Raw genomic sequence first — 18444 nt, 5'->3', positions numbered from 1 at the left:
AAAGCATTTCAAGAAAGACAGGAGCAAATACTTGGATTAAAAATTATTTATTCGTGACAGACTTTCACATGTTAAAACATCGAGAGACGAAATGAGCAGGGAAAACGGGGAAAAAAGAAGTGTGCATTTTCTAACTATTGTAGCATTGTAATGTTGCCACTGAAAAGGTGCGGTGAAGGATCTCCTTCCAGTTTTTTAAAGGACGAGTCGCCTCCTAAGAGGCTTTGGCAGCGAGTTTCCACCTTTGTAGCCACTGTTGAAAAGTCAGTCCTCCTTTACTGACATTAGGTAGGACATGCTGGACTGGCCGATCCCACCTGAATGTATGAGCAAAACAGAACTAGTTAACCAGCAAACCAGACCCGTAACTCTTGACTGAAGGTATTAATACAAAATAACACATTACGTATTTATCTGATAACAATTTGGAAGTTAAATACATTTATCTACACTTCTCTTTTGGAAAACAAAATCTAAGTTAACACATCTATTGCATTAGGAAACTGTATGTGCACACACAATTAAAGTACAGTATCCAAGTTGAACCAAAAAGGCAGTACAAGTGGTAACTTTTCATTTTCACTTGCCGGTGCACTCCACATTCAAGCTTTGAAAAGGGGGCTCACCCCCAGACTTTAGCAAGCTGGCTGGTAAAAAGTTAACTGATAAAAATATATAATATGATGAAATTACACACAATAAAACAGATTGAAAATATAATTCTCCTTTACAGACATTTTAAAAAGGTAACTACACACAGAAAAATGTGAAACGTGTTGCATCCATTGTTTTGGAAATGTGCCTCACCAGTAAGAGATGGCAGTTTTGACTTGGACCCCGTAAGCAAGGCCTTGGCTGCAACGTTGGGTGAGGCCTCGGACTCTGTGTACCAGAGCCTCCAGAAGCTTCTGGTCCTCTTCCAGGACTCTGGACAGCAGAGCTGAAAGCCACAGCGAAGTCAAACCGTAGTTTTGTCGTTATTAAATTGTATCATAATTTTTTGCTCAGCAAACATTTTCATCGTATACAAATAGCCAAATACAGCACTTCTTACTGTATATTTAAAGCATGATAACATCTTCACTCTTGTGGAGTTCCCTTGATTACCTTTTTGATCAGCTGCATGCAGCAGCTCAGTTTCCTTCTGTATTTTCTGCAAAGTAGCAGAGTGAAGTTGCAGTGACTGACGGAGAAAACGTAGCTCAAGCTGCTGGGAGCGCGCCTGGGAACACAACTCCTCTGGAGCCTGGGTAAGAAGAAGGAGAACATTTAGTTTGTGTCAAAGAGAAAGGGGCAAAGAAGAATAAATTCCATTAAATTAACTCACATATACATACTGTAAAAAGCAAAAAAACCATCTGCACATTGAGTGTTTATAAGATCAGCAGATATCCTTAAAAAAAATATTTACAAGCGCCTATAAAGTACACGATTGTTGATGTTGTGCCTCTGTGCAATGAAACTGATTTTCATGGATCGTATTTACATCAGCTACGCTGGTGAGAGAACTAGGGTCAAGCAACGGCGCTGACAGTCAGCTCTCTCTTCAGAACTACTCTCGGCATGTGACGTTTAAGGAGCAGCATGAACTTTAGTATCTGCGAGCACAACTTTTATAGGAATGCAATGAGTGTCCGCAGGCAAACTTCACAAGCATTAATGGCCTGTCACTGTGACAGCATAATGTCGTGGTCTTTTGTACAGTAATCCCACACATTTGTCAAAGTTTTTAGAATGTTTGAAATGCACCGTAATAATCATCTATTTCCTTATATTTAGCATATTTTGTACCGATTGAAAAAGAGAAATACTTTTCTCCTGCATAGTTCCACAGGTTTAACAATTACACGATTATAGCGAATATAAATATAGCTTATATATTACTGAATGGCCTTTGAATAAAATGTTTCACTGAGTGGTCCACTAATGTTTTTTTTAATGGTTGATGTCGATATTTAGAGAGCGGGACTGAGAATGGCAGATATTTAATGCCAATATCTTTAATGCAGCATGTCTTTGTTTCTGAGACAGAACAGCAATTTGTAAACTTACATAAATAACTAATGTTAGTTTAGTGATGTTCCCTGGTGTCGGCTTGGTTAACCTCTCTCCACATCAGCCACACTGAGAATGGCTGCCTGCAGATGTGTCTTTGCTGATTTTGAAACGACATAAAAGGAGTTCTCTTTGTTGTTACAACACAGTGTTGCATATTATGCCCGGACTCACCCTGTAGAGTGGAAATGCCAGGTTCTGACACAAGCTGCTAAAGGTCGGCGACTGCAAGCGATGGATGGACAACCACGATGCAGGGATCCTTTGCATTCTGAAACAACAGAAAACATGTGGAATGACTGGGATTTACCTATTGAGGTGTCAGGCAACTTGTTCTTACCCATCAACAGTCCTACAGTCGAAAGCAAGAAGTGAAATCGTTCCGAACTGCCTGGTCTCCTTGGAAATGGAATTTCTTTGACTGCTGGCTGCAGTGGTGACCACTTCAAACTGCGGCACCAGTTTGCCCCGGACAAATTCCTGTAACTGCAACAAGACAAGAGATAGATGAGAGGATTAGGGATATTGTTTAGCTTAAAGAAGCCTAAACATTTATTTCACCACAGAATTAAGCAAATCTAATGATAACCTTTCTACTTCAGTGTCATATATGGAGCACATTCATACCTCTGTGTGCAGACGAATCAGCGCCGTCCTGGCTGTGGAATTCCCCTTAATCAGACCTACGATATGTTCCTGTCTGAGAACCTGGAGTGACAAGTCAACAACAACAACAACAACAAGAGGACAACAACAGAACATGTTTAATGGAATCTGTTTAAGAAATTATATACGCTAAAGGTTTGGCAAATCAAGATGTTTATCTAAAGTTAACATGACACATAACAAAAGACCACATTTTCCTGAATACTAATATGTTTTCAAATATAGTCTCGTATTGTCAATTCACTCTCACCACTTGTTGTCTGAAGTCAAGGATGCTCTGCCACTGGCTGTGGAGGTTCCTAAGCGCCTCCTGTCGGCTTCTGGCATGCTGGTCAAGTTGGTGACACCGGTCTCTGATTTCATCCCTGGCTGCCGCCTGCATCACACACTGAAGTTCCACCTCTAGAGCTGGCCTGAGAGAAACAAGGGAAAAAAACACAATAAATGCTTTAAAACAGTAGATCCCATTAGTCTCTAATTTTACTTCTGGCTACTGTGTAGCAACAACATTATTGTTATTATTATTATTAAGCGCTCAACTCAACTCACACCGTCTCATGTGTTTGCATACTAACGGGACACTGGCCGACGCAGCCAGGCCCAGTGAAACAGGGACTTTCTCCTGCGTGCAATGATGCCTCCCAAAAGAATTGGGAAATCAACAAGTTAGATCCACATCCTGTTCTTTGGCGAACGATGGGTTTTCACCAACACACCACGACAACAAGATTGTATGAAAACGCAGATATTTTATCGCTAAATTCTTTCGATTTTACAGACTAAATTCGAAGTCGCTCCGATCATTTCTCGATGAAGAGTCTGTTAAAGTACAGCAGCTGTAAAAGTCTAAAAACGGCCTAAAATGGCACATTTAATGCCAAATGGCTGACTTCCTGTTGTTTTTTTGTATACTTCTAGAGGTATTTGTGCATCTCCACATTATACCGGTCTACAAATGTATATATGTGACGGCTCCCCTGCCTGTCTGTCTGCTTACCTGTCTGTCTGTTGGTCTGTCTGTCTGTTTGTCTGTCCCTCTGCTTCCTGCAGGACGGCGTGATGAGACGCACCTGGGCCCGGTGCTCCTGGGGGAATAAAGCTCCGCCTCTGGGCCGGCCAAGGGGCGCACCCAAATAAAGCCTTTATGACAATCGTCATAAAGGCTTTATTTGGGTGCGCACGAGAGCTGGCGACAACGGAGAGCCTGCGGTCGCTATCGAGAGCCCCTTGGCCGGCCCAGAGGCGGAGCTTTATTCCCCCAGGAGCACCGGGCCCAGGTGCGTCTCATCACGCCGTCTTGCAGGAAGCAGAGGGACAGACAAACAGACAGACAGACCAACAGACAGACAGACCAACAGACAGACAGGCAGGGGAGCCGTCACAATATACATGCAAGTTAAACCACAATGAGGGGCTAGATTTTTCTAACCGTGTAGGGAAAATACATTTTTTTACTATAAGTTGGAACCTCATCAACAAACTCTACAGTGAGTCTGCTTACAGTGCCATGGTGTCATTGTGGAGCACATCTGCAATGCCAGACACCTCCTGCTCAGCCTTCTTCTTGCAAACCTGCAGCTGGTGTTGGAGCTGCTGGACTCTGGAGCGAGTCTGGGCCAGTTCCACCAAACTCTGCTCTACCTCTTCCCAGGCATTCTGGAAACAAAAACAAATGTGCAATTCCGCAAAAAAAAATGTTGTGATCACAAGTGCCGGGAAAGACATATTTTCTTTGGTACTGTGAACTCCATGAATATCACATTACAGTGTCTATGTGTGTTTGTGTTTAGCACCTCTAAGAGGGTCTTAACCGATGGCAACCCATTATCCTCTTCTGCTGGCATGTCCAGTAGGTGATTGCTTTCATAGCGGAACCTGCAATTAAAATACTTCATAAATACTCCAACACTGAAAACTTTAGGGGTTTTATAGTCTTAAAGGAAAAGAGAACGCTATAACAATTTAGAAGTTTACCGTAGAGCGGTCACATCCTGTGTCACATCCAGAGAGGCTAGTCTCTCCTCTAGTTCCTTCTGCTCTCTGGAAGCTAAATACTCCAATGCGGAGAGGACATGGCTTGGAGGATAACCACCCAACATGTTCTGATGACATGACAAGCAACAAGTTGTTAATTCAAGGTGAAAATTTACAGAATGCATGAACCAAAATATTTTGTGAAATGTAGTCAAAATACAGAAACCTCCACAGCACTCAGCCAATACTGAAACACAGCAGTCCTTTGTTCACGAGTCATACTGAGAGAAAACACAGCGATAAGAGGTTCATTCAAGAAGGAAAAAGTTGACAATATTCTGAAAGAAAGTTTTCTCAAGTACTGTGTCTACTCTTGTTCTTACTGTTTGGCTGCAGAGTGCGCCGTTTTCAGTTCACTCTCTTGTAAAGACTGATAGAAGTGGACCCTGACGTCACACAGGTCTCTCACTTCCCGCTAAGAGAAAAATAGAAATGCGATGACTTCCTTCAGTCAGCAGCTGATAAATAACAGGCATCTTGGTCTACATCATAATGTGTAAATAATTGCTGATCAATTTGTATAACGTCTTAAAAAAATACTTAGATTTCAACTGTTTTTCGTACTACAAGATTAGTCTAGTCCCAAAATGGCATAACCAGGTACTTAATAAAACAGTCAGCAGTAATCCATAGCCGTTTACCTACTAAATGGGACTAAATTGTGTCCAAAATCACTCCCTCTATATGAGAGAGTTTACACTGAGTAGTTTACTCTATCTATAGTGAACTATAAATTAAGATTTCGTACACTCACTACTGCTCATCATTCACAGTAGTACAATCGTGAAGTTGTTAGCAGAAAGTAGTGTGCATTGACACTTCTTCCATGGTGGGACTTTTTTTGAGGGAAATGTATGGATACATTTCACAGAATTTGGACACCAAAATAAAATTCTAGATGGTAAATATAGTGCACTACATAGTAAATAAGGTTTGATTTCAGACACAATCACAGCAGCATTTTTGTCAGATGACTATTCACTCTTTATATTTTCTGACTGAAACATGTACTAATGGATAGTATAAATACACCAACATTGAATATACAAGATAACGTGCACACAACTCATCACCACCCAGTCAAATACAGACAAGAATTACGCAGCGCTTACCAGGACCTGTGCCTCTGCTGCGACTTGGGAGTCAAAGTTGTCACCATCACTGCTGCTAGGGGGCTTATTATCAAACAGCACATCAATCTCTGCTTTCCTGCAAAACACAATCAAGTTCTCACTTATTACGGGTGTGTAAATGATCTCACTTCATTCATTTAAATTGTACTTCATCTCTCAATGTTCTGTCTTACCTGGCTATTTGTTCCAGTGCCTGGCAGTGCTCATTGATCTTTTGCGTGTCTCCAGACAGCACCTTGCGGCCTAAGCTGCAGCGCTGCCTGAAGGCCTGCAAGAGCAGCTCTCTGCGCCGACTGTCCTCCACCTGGGCCCAGGTACGGCTGACGGACTGCTCTGTTTTTAAATAGTAGATAACACTGGTGTAGGAGATCACTTTGAATAGTGTTAAACTATACAAGCTAAGCAAACAGCAACAATGGATCAGATACCCAGCCTTTACTCAATGTGACGAACTAACCTTGTGTAGCCAACTGTTCCTCGGTTCCACTGATCTGAGAGTCCAAGTGACTGATCTCTGCTCTCAGCTGCTCTATCTTCTTCTGAAGCTCTCTCTGCTTAGCAGCCTCACTCTGGCCCTCAGTCTGCTTCAACTGAGCATGCAAATAAGAAATATGAAAACACCCAACACATTTTAGTTTATTGGCTGATGTCCTGAAATTAAAATGCCACACTGATCACCCAAGATTAATCAAGTACTACATCAAGCAGGTATAAGTGAACCACAAGGAGGGAAAATAAGTCTTAGCCTACCTCTTTGTCTTGAAGAACTTTGTACCTTGAAGATCATAATGTCAAGGATATTGCTTGATAAATGCTAAACAGTGTCCATGGTGGATGAAGACATTCCAAGTACACTGTATACACATACAAACAGCAATACGTATTGAGCAAGATACAGACTATCTATTGTCAAAGTGACCTCTCACTGACATTTACAAGAGCAACTACATGACCAAAATATACACATTAAGTTGCCATATCCACTGTTAAATCACTGGTGGCTTTAAAACCCCTGTCAGGGCAATAAAGGATACCACTGGAGATTGCCACGCATGACCCGCACGTTCCTGCAAGAAAACAGAGAAACTGTCAGGAAGCTGTAATCCATTATTTGGCCATTTCCCCAGTCATAACATGGTCAGAGGGTGAAACTGCGGTATATTTGAGAGATGCAGCCATGATGTTATGTGCTCTCTGGAGTGGCATACAAAAGCAGCATTAACGTTACCTCTAACAAAGGTCACGGATCAGGGGGTCACAGAACAAAAATACTAACCTTTGTTGAAAAATGTGTTGGATGACATATTTCCATATTGACTTTCCTGTCCCGATACAGAGCCTATAAGAAAAGGATCAGTGTTTGTTCAAAGCTGCGTGAAGCAACAACCGTGGGGACCTCTTAACAATAACATTGACAGTAGAGAACAGCTGATACCCACATTTTAAAGTAGCTGTCAGTCGGCAGACTGCCCGGGGGCAGATTGAACTCCTCCGTCGCCCAACGTTTCAATTCCGACACAAGGTTTTTGTCCGCCATCCTGACAGGCGACAGAAAGTAAACAACTTGTAGCTCAGTTAGTTAGCTAGCTAGCTAGCTAGCTCCACCAACAGGCGACACTTTGTGTGTGCTGGTTTTAGTAAACTTGAGTCGTTGGCCGCATTTAGCTCATTTGAGTCCTTGAACTGACCTTGCTCGTGTGGAAGATGCGACTTTATTTTAATAACGTTAACACTAACGTTTTTTTTTTTATCCCAACATTCACAAACTTTCAACTTCCCGCCCGTTAACAGTACTTCCGGTCATCATATCCGTTGAGACAGCGCCCCCCGCTGGTTGTAGTCGTGATTACACAGCGTTGTGGATGCGATTTTATTAATCCCACCAAATAATGAGAAGAAAATACAATCACAAATCAGGATGCAAATAGATGAGTTAGCGGTTTCAACTTTCTTTATTATTTTATCTATTTAAAAAAAAAAAAAAAAACATACTTAATGATATGATCACTTTTGTATGGGTGTGTGTGTATAAATACCGATACATGAAAAATGGCCACATAATCAGGAAACAGTCATTAATCTACATTAATCTTGTAAAGGCAAAAAAGAAATATACACCAGTATTTCAGTTCCATCATCTTTTATTTCTTTTTGTACTAAAAAGAATGAACTATGTAGTACATGAAGAGATGCGCAGCATAACTGCAGTATTATCAGCCAACCACTCTCAACCTTAGTACTCCAATGATCACAGTAAACATGGTGCACATATTGTAAAGGCCATAGTAGGTGATTATGTTAAGGGTTTATGTTGTATGCATGTCATAATATGTAATGGCATTTTTTTTCCCATAGTAGCTCACTGCGATGGCTTTCACTGCAGCGTTAAATAAACAAGACCTGAGTTTAACAAAAACTAAAAATGCTCTCTGAACAGTTCAGATTTCACAACACAATATGTTGAAGTAATGCCAATCATTTCTTATTCTTAATACAAAAAAAAATGGAAATCAATCCACTTAGACATTTTTTTAAATAAAAATCACTACATTCATAAGAGCACAAACGTAAAAAAAATAATTGCCCAAACAATTGTTGGCAGGAAAAAAAAAGTGCTCAGTTGCTCTCGCTGACATTTCCTCTTTGAAAAAATGTCACAAGGTGCTTGTTTTAGAGTTTTCATTTACTTTAAGTTATCGTATCCTGGTGAAGAGATTTAAAACGGATACAGATTCCTGAAACAAAAGATAAAGAAACTTGGTTAAATATTTTTGCAGATATGGAGGGGATAACTGAACGCTGTTCCCTAAAAGTGCTTTCTTACCTTAGTCGACCTTGTTTTACTGAATACGTTCCAGAAGCGTAGCGTCTCATCTCCAGCTCCCGTCACAATGGCCTCACCATCCGGGGACATTGCCTGATATGAAAAAAATATTATAATAATAATAATAATAATAATAATAATAATAATAATAATAATTCACATGTTTTGGTCAGTGTTTCCATTAATATGACTAACAGCAGGATCACATTCTCATCAGAAAGAGAAGCCAAACTGACCAGGTAGAGCACTCTGTACGAGTGTCCTGTGAGTTTGGCAACCTGAGTGAGAGCTGGATATTTCCACACCAAGATCTGGTTCTGAGAGTAGCCATGGGTGCTCACCTGGAAAAAAAGAGTCAATCTTATATTATGCAGTTATGGTCTTGCTATTTGACAGTTGCACTGGTCTACCATGCATAGTTTAAATTGTGTACCAAAGATATAAAAGAGAAAACGGCAACACTTGTTTAAGTGGAGGTACATTTTACAGAGTATCTCATAATAAAGAATGGAAACAGCGTAAGCCTATGCTCCGCTTTACAACACATTTATTGAACAAAATATTTAATTGATGACACAGTATCCAGGCCAGAAGCTCCCATGAACTTCTCTACATTTTAGTTTTAATTTGTTGTCTTTTCGTGTTTATTACTGAATTGTGGAATCACAGATCAAGACCACTTGACACTGCTTCGGACCACAGGACCGACGGTTGGATAAGTGGACGTTGAGTCAAAGTTGATGGACAATGTTTCCCCGATGTCACATTTTTTATGTTAAGATGCCAGCGATGTTGTCAGCCCAGAGAATCGTTTTGTTGCTGCTGTTTACATTCCTCCTGATGCAAACAATGCTCTACAATAACTATTGTTTTTGTTTTGTCAATGTTTGTGATGGCAATTAATCATCCCTAAAATCAGCTGATTCTGATTTCAAATCTCTGCGAACTGATATAAATTAAGTACAAATGCAAACTTATTACAGGTATCGTTTTGATGCTTAGAACAGGCCATGTATCACCTTATTGTCAATGCGAAAGGGACCCTCATGACAATTATGTAGCAAACCGTTTTCTCTGTGTGTATATGGATTCACTTACGAGCTCATTAGCATGTTTGGACCAGGCCAGGTTGCAGACCTGAGAGCCGGTGTCCATGCACTGCAGCGGCTGTGAGGTCAGGGTGTTCCAAAAGCGGATGCAGCGGTCCGCAGTGCCGCCCCCAGAGGCCAGCAGGCCGTGCTGGTGGGGGGACCAGGCAATGGCTTTTACTGCAGCCAGGTGATCCATGTATGTTTGCACTGGGCTCAGTGAGGAGTGGTTCCAAACCAGCAGCTGAGATGACAAATAGCAACCGCATCAATAAACACAATGAGTAAATACACAAAGATGGAGACATGTTTCATAAGAATAACAACTGTACCTTGTTGTCGTTGCCACCAGAAGCAAGCAACTGATGGTCAGTGCTCCACTTTAAGCCACACACTTCCTGTCTGTGTCCCTGCAGCCGTCTCTCTGACTGGAGTGGCGGGGTCCGCACATCTCTTTGAAGAATCATACGATCACGGCTTCCCGAAGACAACTGGTCTGCATTCCATGCTAACGCTCCTGCAAACAGATTCAAGTTTAATTTATCTTAGTCACACTCAATATTCGTCTAAAATGTCAAAGAACACAATTATCAAGAATGTCAAGCATTGATTACATTTTGGGTTTTTGAGCATTCCTGTTAAGGCACTTCATAAGCTATGTTCAGAGTTTAAACACAGCAACTTACCAACTCTCGCTGTGTGTCCTTCCAGAGCAAAGAGTTTTTTCCCAGCACCAGCGTCCCAGATCTGAACATAGCCTTTGTGAGTCCCCACTGCCACCAGGTTACCCTAAAAATATGAAGGATTATTTAATTTAAAGCAAAACTAACTGTATTATAAGATTACCCTGATATGTTCCCTCAAGGCAGTGGGCTGTGTGTACTTACCCTTTCGGACCACCCGACTGACGTCACAGAGTCTCCCTCCACTGATAAATCACACAATCTTGTTACCTGAGGAAAAGACAATGCAACAAGCAATTTACTGTGGAGTAACATAATAATGAATGGTGCCAAGAAACAAAAACATTTCCACAAACTTACATACACAGTTAAGCAAACAGTTCAAATGAATGTTCTAAAACCAGTTGTTTAAAACACTCTCCAGTACCTGGCTGGTACAGGCACTCCACAGGTAAACACATGTTCCTAGCCCGACACTGAGCACGTTGAGAGACGACCAGTCCACCAAGTTGAGGTAAAAGTCATCCTGCAGCTCTGGAGCATCCAGGACTTTAAAAGGGATCTTTGAGATCTTGCGAGTTGGCTTTCTTGGTGAACGTAGTAATTTCTGACTGCAACAGGAAAAGTTGGACACTGTGAAACCCTGAACTCAAAATGCACCATGTCTTTGCTTGTAGTGTGAACAACATACACCAAAAATTAACATACGTAAAAAAAGGATTTTTACCTTTTGTTGCTGACAGGTGATAGAGAGTAGGGGGAGATGTTGGTGCCATCTTCTGGTGACGACCTCTTGGTATTGAGCGAATACTGCAAAGAACACAGAAACGACCATATTCTATAATAGCTCAAAATAATATATAATATATATATATATATATATATATATATATATATATATATATATATATTAAAAAAACACTGAAGAAAAACTTCTGAACAGTGAAATAATTGTTTCTCCCTACTCAAGTCTCCAAGAACATATTGAATGTGTCTGTTCTGATGATTGTCGAATGGGCTATATAACCTGTGACTCAATGTATGACGAGTATGAGATAAAATGTTCATACGGTGAAGAGACTTCTCTTTTCTGGGGTTGATGGCTGAAGACGCCGGTCCTCTGTCTGAGGGTCCTGGATCTTTTCTATTCCCGCTCCCAGCAGCTCGTTCTTCAGCAGAGCAGAGTAGGCCTGCCCGTCTGCTGCATGAACACAAATGTATTTTAAAACAAAAGCACAAAACTACAATCCTGAGAAAGTAACAGACGTAACAAACGTTACAAGCTTTACAACATGTATTTACCTTTAAGGTTATCAGAGGAGGCATCTTTCGTTTTTTTGTTCTGACTTGGTGACTTCTCATTTTCCTTAAAAATCACAAAGATACTGATATTAATTTGACATTCAAACAGTGGTTGTTCAGTCTCAGACAGAACATTCATACAGTATCCAACTTTTCCTTAATACAATGCAACCTTTAGAGTTTTGTCATGTATGTATATTTCTATTATGTTGCAAAAGCATAGACACACTCCTCCACAAATGTACCCACAAACTGTTCATACATTGATCCTGTGGAAGTTGATACTCCAGTTTGCCCTGGCTCTTGTTGGAATGAATCTGTCTCCGAGCTTACTAGGTGACGATAAAGGAGAGCTGGTGGGGGTCCGACTCTGTGTCTGTTTCTGCAAAACACACACATTATATTATTATTTTATTTATTAATATATATATACACACACACGTCACTTTTCTGATCAGATAAATTATAATCTCACTTGATAAAACCACACATTCAGTGTTGATGTAAAACATTAACGATATTAAAGAACACACAAAAACAGAAGGACTCACCACAGGGCTCAAGTTGTCATTTTGAATGTTGATTTGTCGGAGAAGGCGATGTTCATATTCTGGATCCATGTTAACCTGAAGTCCTGATCCCACAGCCACAGGCTGGGAGGATGGAGACCTGTACAACAAGCACAGCAATGATTTTAAACGGTTACATTGAAATGCTTTCTGTATTGCTCGTCTTCTGGAGGTTAACAAATAATGCATGGTTACAAAGTTAATTAGTCAAGTTACTAGTGTCCTGAAACTGCTAACCAGTTAATTAGCCAGGTTTTTAAATTGCAATTCTGTCTGGCATGTTGTTAGAAAATACCATGTCACACAGATCAGAGTGCTTTTGAAAGATATCCTGATTCTGTGTACCAAGTAATTCACCCCAACAGCATGTCATCTATATTCAGTGTCATCTTAAAACTAGATGCAAGAACAAATGAACTAAGCTACCTCCGTTTCTGCACGACTAACTTCCAAGCAGTTCAACGCAAAGACAGACATGTTTGAAAGCCTTGTTCGTAGCTAAATGTCATCATTCGGGCTTCTTTATATTCACGTTTGTACAGAAAAGGGAAGAAAACTAGGCAACAATATCTAGCATTAGCTAATCTAGCTAGTGGCTAATCATATCATATTTGCAATAGACAACATACATACAAAAGCAAGCCAGTCTCTGAATATCAGCACACGAACCCCAAACAGGACCAACACTTTCACGGAAATATCAGATGAATAATGTCAGCGTTGTATTTCAGATCTGTAGCGAATAAAGTCCGGTTTTATCTCAGGTGAAAATTGCAATGCATTGTGGGAGGGGTTTTTTAACCCCGTGACGTATGACTTTCAAATCAAAACACGGAAATGCTACTACAGTGGTGAAAGGTTTTTTCAGAGCTCACTATTGTGACGTATTTCAAGCATTCCACAACCAATACTTGTACCATCGATCATAAAATGTACGTTCCCACTTATAATATAAACTTTTATCATACAGTAATTATCTTCAAATACGTAGCGTTAGATACATTTTAGCAAATTGGTGCAGTAGCCTAAATCAACTAGATCTGTAAAATACAGGATATTATGCAGATCAAACTATACAACTGTATTCAATGAATATAGGTGAAAATAATGCATGTATGTTTTTCGTGAATTGGTCATTGTGTGAGTGAGTTTCTTGTCATGTCCAAGTACCAAACATAGAGGGCGTGCTGGTTCTTTTTCCAAACTCTCCAGACTTCGCTTGCCTGGGTCCAACCCTTTGAAACCGCTCATCCGAGTTCTGTCAGGCAAAACCTGTGTTGTCATTCCTAAAACCTAAACCACCCTTTTTCTTCGTTTTTATAAATTAACTTATTTTAACATAGGCTGGTATTGTATTACACCCTCATCCAAGCACACATTAGTTTTATTCTATAATCAGAACATTGTGAATACTGTATAACAATATTGCATGCTACAAATATAAATCAAACAAGAGAGTTAAACTTTATTGATTGGAAATACAAGTGTAGTAACTGATTAGCAGTTGTTTAAAAGGTTTTCATTGTGAAGCATAATTTTCAAAGCAAACAAAACATGGCATGGTCATGCTTCTTTTCTATATAAACAAGCATAATATCAAAATACATAGGAAGAACAGGAACAATAATCAATTAATTTGATAATAAAGAGATAATTACATCAAAGATAATATTACAAATATGACTTACTTTCTAACTTCAGTTGGATATAACTAACCTACATTTACTCAAGTAGACAACCTTTTAGTACCTTTTTAGTAACATTTTGACTTTTTTGTAATAGAGTATTTTTAGATCACAACTTTTCTTCTTTTACTTACTTACTGTAAGTACATGATATGAGTACTTCTTCTACTGCTATTGTGATATAATGTCCAAAGGAGAGATTCTCCTTCCACTTTGTCAGACCATAATGTCTACTGAACATGTTTCATGTAGCTTGTAGTGATGCCTTGCTCAAGGACACTTCAATAAGGGGGATGCCTGCTGTCTCTGGGATTCACTCCATTGAACAGTTTGGGCAGATGTGTCCATAATCCCTGTCAAACATAGAACAGTGAAATCACAACTGTTATAAGAAGAAAAAAAATGCAGATGCAGACTTGCAATGAAATATTTGTTAATCTATTCAGGCGTGAAGCCTGGTTTTGGTTCATGACAGGCTAGATGTATTTTTAGTTCTGATACCTTGTGTGCCCTTCCTGCTATTTCAGATTATACTGTAACATGATTATAAATGAATAATATGTGTGTTTGTGTACATTTGTTTACATGTTTAGTTCTCATCCAAAAACACAGCCAAATGTCCTCTTCTGTCACCACCCTGTTCTATTCAAATAACATTGTCTCTGCAGTGCACTGCTAATGAGCATGTAGCTGTAACAAAAGACTGAGCACTGTGTCTTTAATGCTGACAAGTGTAGTGATAATAATCACACACAGAAGGCCCCCTGTGAACTTCACTGTGTGTTTTCTGGTGAGTGAGCCTATAGAAATGTACCACATCAGACACACAACATAGTTCTACAAGTGTGAAGGAAGCACCCCCTTCCTCTCTCTCTCTCTCTGTCTGCCTATCTGTCTCTCTCTCACACACACAGACACACCCACACAACACTGGCGCCAACAGGCAAATCCCCCTTCCACCTCCCCACACCCCTTTAACTGACCTCTAATTATGTCATGCGAAAAAGCTGTGTCCCATTGAAAAGCTCTCTTAATCAAACCCAATTAATTCCGCTATTTTCCCTTATTGTCCCTTGCGAGGAACGCGTCTCTCCAATAAGACTGTTAACTCCAGCCGTGGCCCTTTCAGATCTACTGGGCTGCAGGAGCGAAATAATAGACCGTGCAATTAATCAATTAGTCATTATGGACTCAGCTGTTGTTAATGAACACAGTCACTGTGAGGTGAGTTAAGGCTTCCTAAATGACTGGTCTTCCAATTTGCAATTTAGTCATCAACCTTACATTTTGAAGACTGAAATCATTCAATCTGGGACCTTTACAGTAAGATCATAACGGTAAACATGAACGTGTGCAAATGCTAGAATGAATCCCCTTCATGCACTCATATTGTTTCTGAAAAATAAATGCTTTATAATACCACTGCTCTGCTCCTATAATTAACAGGCTAGCTGTATTTTCCTCACTTATTTGCGGAGTCTTACAAGCAAACTGGTGGACACTTTCAAGATGTTTGAGTAAAAGAGAACGGAGAAACTTCCAAATACACTAACTAAAGCTCACATTTGATTTACTTTGAAATTTAAAATGTTCCATGTTGACTTCCTGCTGCTCAAGTCACTGAATGTTGAATAAAGCTGTTTTTATTTTTATTTTGTATAGCTGATTGTTTCAGTGCATAGCACTAATAATGAATTATTCAAGTTGTGAAGCTATGCAGGGCAATTTATTTTCTCCATTCAGGTAAAATCTATAAGTAAGGTCTAAGTCTTCGCTGACTCGCCATTGGCCTTCAAAAGCTGCTTACTTAGGGATAGCTAAGTAAGCAGACCTTGCGTTTAGAATATGTACCACATGAGTTCAAAAGGTCAAACATGAATTGACGTGCTCAAATCTCAAGCCTACATTTTTCTGTGACTCAAGTCCAATATCTCTGCTTCAATGTATTGTTTTGTTATTTGCAAGTGATTACTGCATAAGGCTTTTATTGGTTATGTTTCATCGTTGTGTGATTGATGTTCAGATGTATTGTTCAGTACGGTCAGGAGGATTAAAGGCTGTGTTCCTGTGTCTTACCACCACAAGACTTGACATCAAGCAGCATGTGGACAGATTGATTTTCAATAGAATCCAGATCAGATGATGTTTGGGATGAAATGCTGTTACAAAATTAATGTGTCAGCAAAGACCGTTGAGCTAAGACAATGTTAACATTATATGTTAGTCTTTCTCAGATGATCTCACCTATTTTTCCTTGTGTTATTTTGGGACTCCATTTCCAAATCCTCAATAATTTTAGAAAATAGATATATATTTTTAGATGTTCAGCGCTTATTGAGGGGTAAAATAGATAGTAAACAAAACCAGCAGCTAAAATCTTATATGGCCACACATTTAAAAACATTTGCAATTTTGCAGAGTAGAAAATAGCGCTCGACCAGAACCTTTTTTTCTCCATTTTGATCTGCCGCTGCTCTTTTTCCCATGCTTTTCTTTGAGCCACTCACTCCGACTAAACGCATGCCTACCCCGAGCCCCTGACTGTGGCTACAGCCCCGACCCGGCCCCAGCTGAGCAGTGCCAAGCTGTCCAGCAGTAAGTTAGTGTCTCTTCAGGCCCGGCCCAGCCCAGCCCGGCCCGGGTACTAATCCTCGGGCTGTCAGAGGACCCCGCTCTGAACTCATCCTGCAACACAGGAAAACGCTCTAATTGGGGGATTTTCTACATCATTAACTCTGATGAGCAGCCATCCCTCCCTCCCTCCTTCTCCTCTTCCTCTTCACTCTTACTCTGGCTCCCTCTTTCTCTCTCTCTCTCCCACACTTTTCTCCTGCTTAATCTCTTTCTTAATGTTTCTATTTTTCATCTCTCCCACTGACTTCTTCACATTCTCTGTCTCTCCAATCATTTCAAGCATTTTCTTCTTTCCTTTTTCATCAATTCAGCATAATGTCCGTTCATCTCTTTGGGAACACCATGAGATGTGATCTGATCAACAACAATGTACATGTGAAAGTAGTGCAAGTGCTATAAACCTTTCTTACATTTATACAGAGTAAAATACAATTTGTGTGATCCCTAAAAGTTGAGCTCAAACATGAGTTTTCTTTAGCTTTTCTTTACAGATCAAGTTCAGTCACATGATTCATAACTGCCTTTACGTTTGCTCTCTACCAACAACAGTTTGTGACTCTCACATCTTACCATTAAGTTTGAATCACAGAGCCATCCTGTTTCCCGAGAAATAATTATCTGAAAACTCCAGAAGTTCATTCAACAAAACTCGCTGCTGTTCAGGATGTCATTCCAGATTCCTCAAAGACTCCTCAAAACATCTGGATGAAAAACTATCCTGTCCGCTGCACGATAAATAAGATTCTGAATCAGTTTCCCAAATTGCAACTTATTTTTCTAATCCAGATATCTGTTAATTACATCTGACCTTACTACACAGAAAATATACATTATTTTGTTGGAAAATATAAAATACTAGAAAAACATTAATAATTTGTTTTTCTTGTGCAACAGACAGAATCATTTTTCACTCAGGTGGTTATAAAAGTATTTGAGGAAATGCCTTCAGAAGAGTGGTAAGTGTTGTCAAATGGCATTTGGAAAATCAGATGCTTAGCTCTGTGACTTGAGAGTAGCCTAATAGTAAGTGATGAGTGGCACAAACCACTGTGCGTAATTCAGTACCTAATCAGTTCAGGACATATTACAAAAACAAAACATTTCTCTGTTGCATCCACTGGCCTATCCATATGGCCCTGGTAGTGAGCTTTATCCAGGCCTCCATCTGTCCAAGAAAGTGATTCACACGCTGAGAAGGCCAGCTAGCATGGCGGCACCGGTCCCTCTGTGAACATGTGTTGCAGCGGCTGAGCCTGCCGGTCTGCCTGGGGGCAATTAGGGAGTCGGGCCCTGTGGTCAGAGGCCCCCCTGGGAAGCGCTGATTGATTGGAGTCTCATCTTCCTAACAGGCTGGCACCCTGCCACCAAACCATGGAACAGCCGAGAGGATTGGGAGGGGTACAAAAGAGAGAAAGAGCTCTTATATGACAGAGAGAGAGAGAGAGAGAGAGAGAGAGAGAGAGAGAGAGAGAGAGAGAGAGAGAGAGAGAAAGAGAAAGAGAGAGAGAGAGACGGGTGTCTTGACAAGTGTTAGAGGAAAAGAAAGAAAAATGTCTCTGTATGTCAGATGATAACGATTATACTGTAGTAATCTTGGACTGCTCTTTAGACTTACCAGGGTAGAACAAAAATACAGTGACTGTGTGGGAATGAGTGCACAGGTCAACATGAAAGCACTGCAGTGAGAAAGTGGAGATATATATTCTATCAAACTATATTTATTTTCAGTAGATCTTCATTCTTTCCAGAATATGGACATCAACGACCCCAG

General features: G+C 40.2%; 2 protein-coding genes across 3 annotated transcripts; both read right to left on the bottom strand.

The window, feature by feature from the left end:
* Positions 1-31: 31 nt before the first annotated feature.
* haus5 (HAUS augmin-like complex, subunit 5) lies at positions 32-7620 on the bottom strand. Its single transcript, XM_079220563.1, has 20 exons — positions 7577-7620; positions 7328-7426; positions 7165-7227; positions 6923-6955; positions 6639-6663; positions 6346-6478; positions 6062-6221; positions 5868-5964; positions 5079-5170; positions 4922-4976; positions 4696-4823; positions 4515-4596; positions 4223-4377; positions 2972-3134; positions 2683-2763; positions 2396-2541; positions 2230-2326; positions 1108-1246; positions 808-940; positions 32-317 (listed from the first exon to the last, which is right to left on the bottom strand). Exons 2-20 carry the CDS (start codon positions 7423-7425, stop codon positions 215-217), a joined length of 1983 nt encoding a protein of 660 aa, XP_079076689.1. The 5' UTR covers position 7426; positions 7577-7620; the 3' UTR covers positions 32-214.
* A 417-nt stretch (positions 7621-8037) lies between these two features.
* LOC306739435 (fizzy-related protein homolog) lies at positions 8038-12405 on the bottom strand (the record flags this gene model as incomplete). Of its 2 annotated transcripts, none has more annotated exons than XM_079221453.1 (13): positions 8038-8623; positions 8713-8805; positions 8949-9053; positions 9811-10044; positions 10133-10317; positions 10487-10589; positions 10688-10753; positions 10911-11094; positions 11211-11293; positions 11554-11681; positions 11786-11849; positions 12048-12167; positions 12337-12405. In XM_079221453.1, 13 exons carry the CDS (start codon positions 12403-12405, stop codon positions 8582-8584), a joined length of 1476 nt encoding a protein of 491 aa, XP_079077579.1. In that variant the 3' UTR covers positions 8038-8581. The 2 variants fall into 2 exon arrangements, with proteins under 2 accessions (XP_079077579.1, XP_079077580.1); XM_079221454.1 differs by having other exon boundaries at positions 12048-12155.
* Between the last annotated feature and the right edge of the window lie 6039 nt (positions 12406-18444).

This window comes from Taurulus bubalis (assembly GCF_910589615.1).
Source record: "Taurulus bubalis genome assembly, chromosome: 7".
Taxonomy (NCBI): domain Eukaryota; kingdom Metazoa; phylum Chordata; class Actinopteri; order Perciformes; family Cottidae; genus Taurulus; species Taurulus bubalis.
This window is presented reverse-complemented; position numbering and strand designations above follow the sequence as displayed.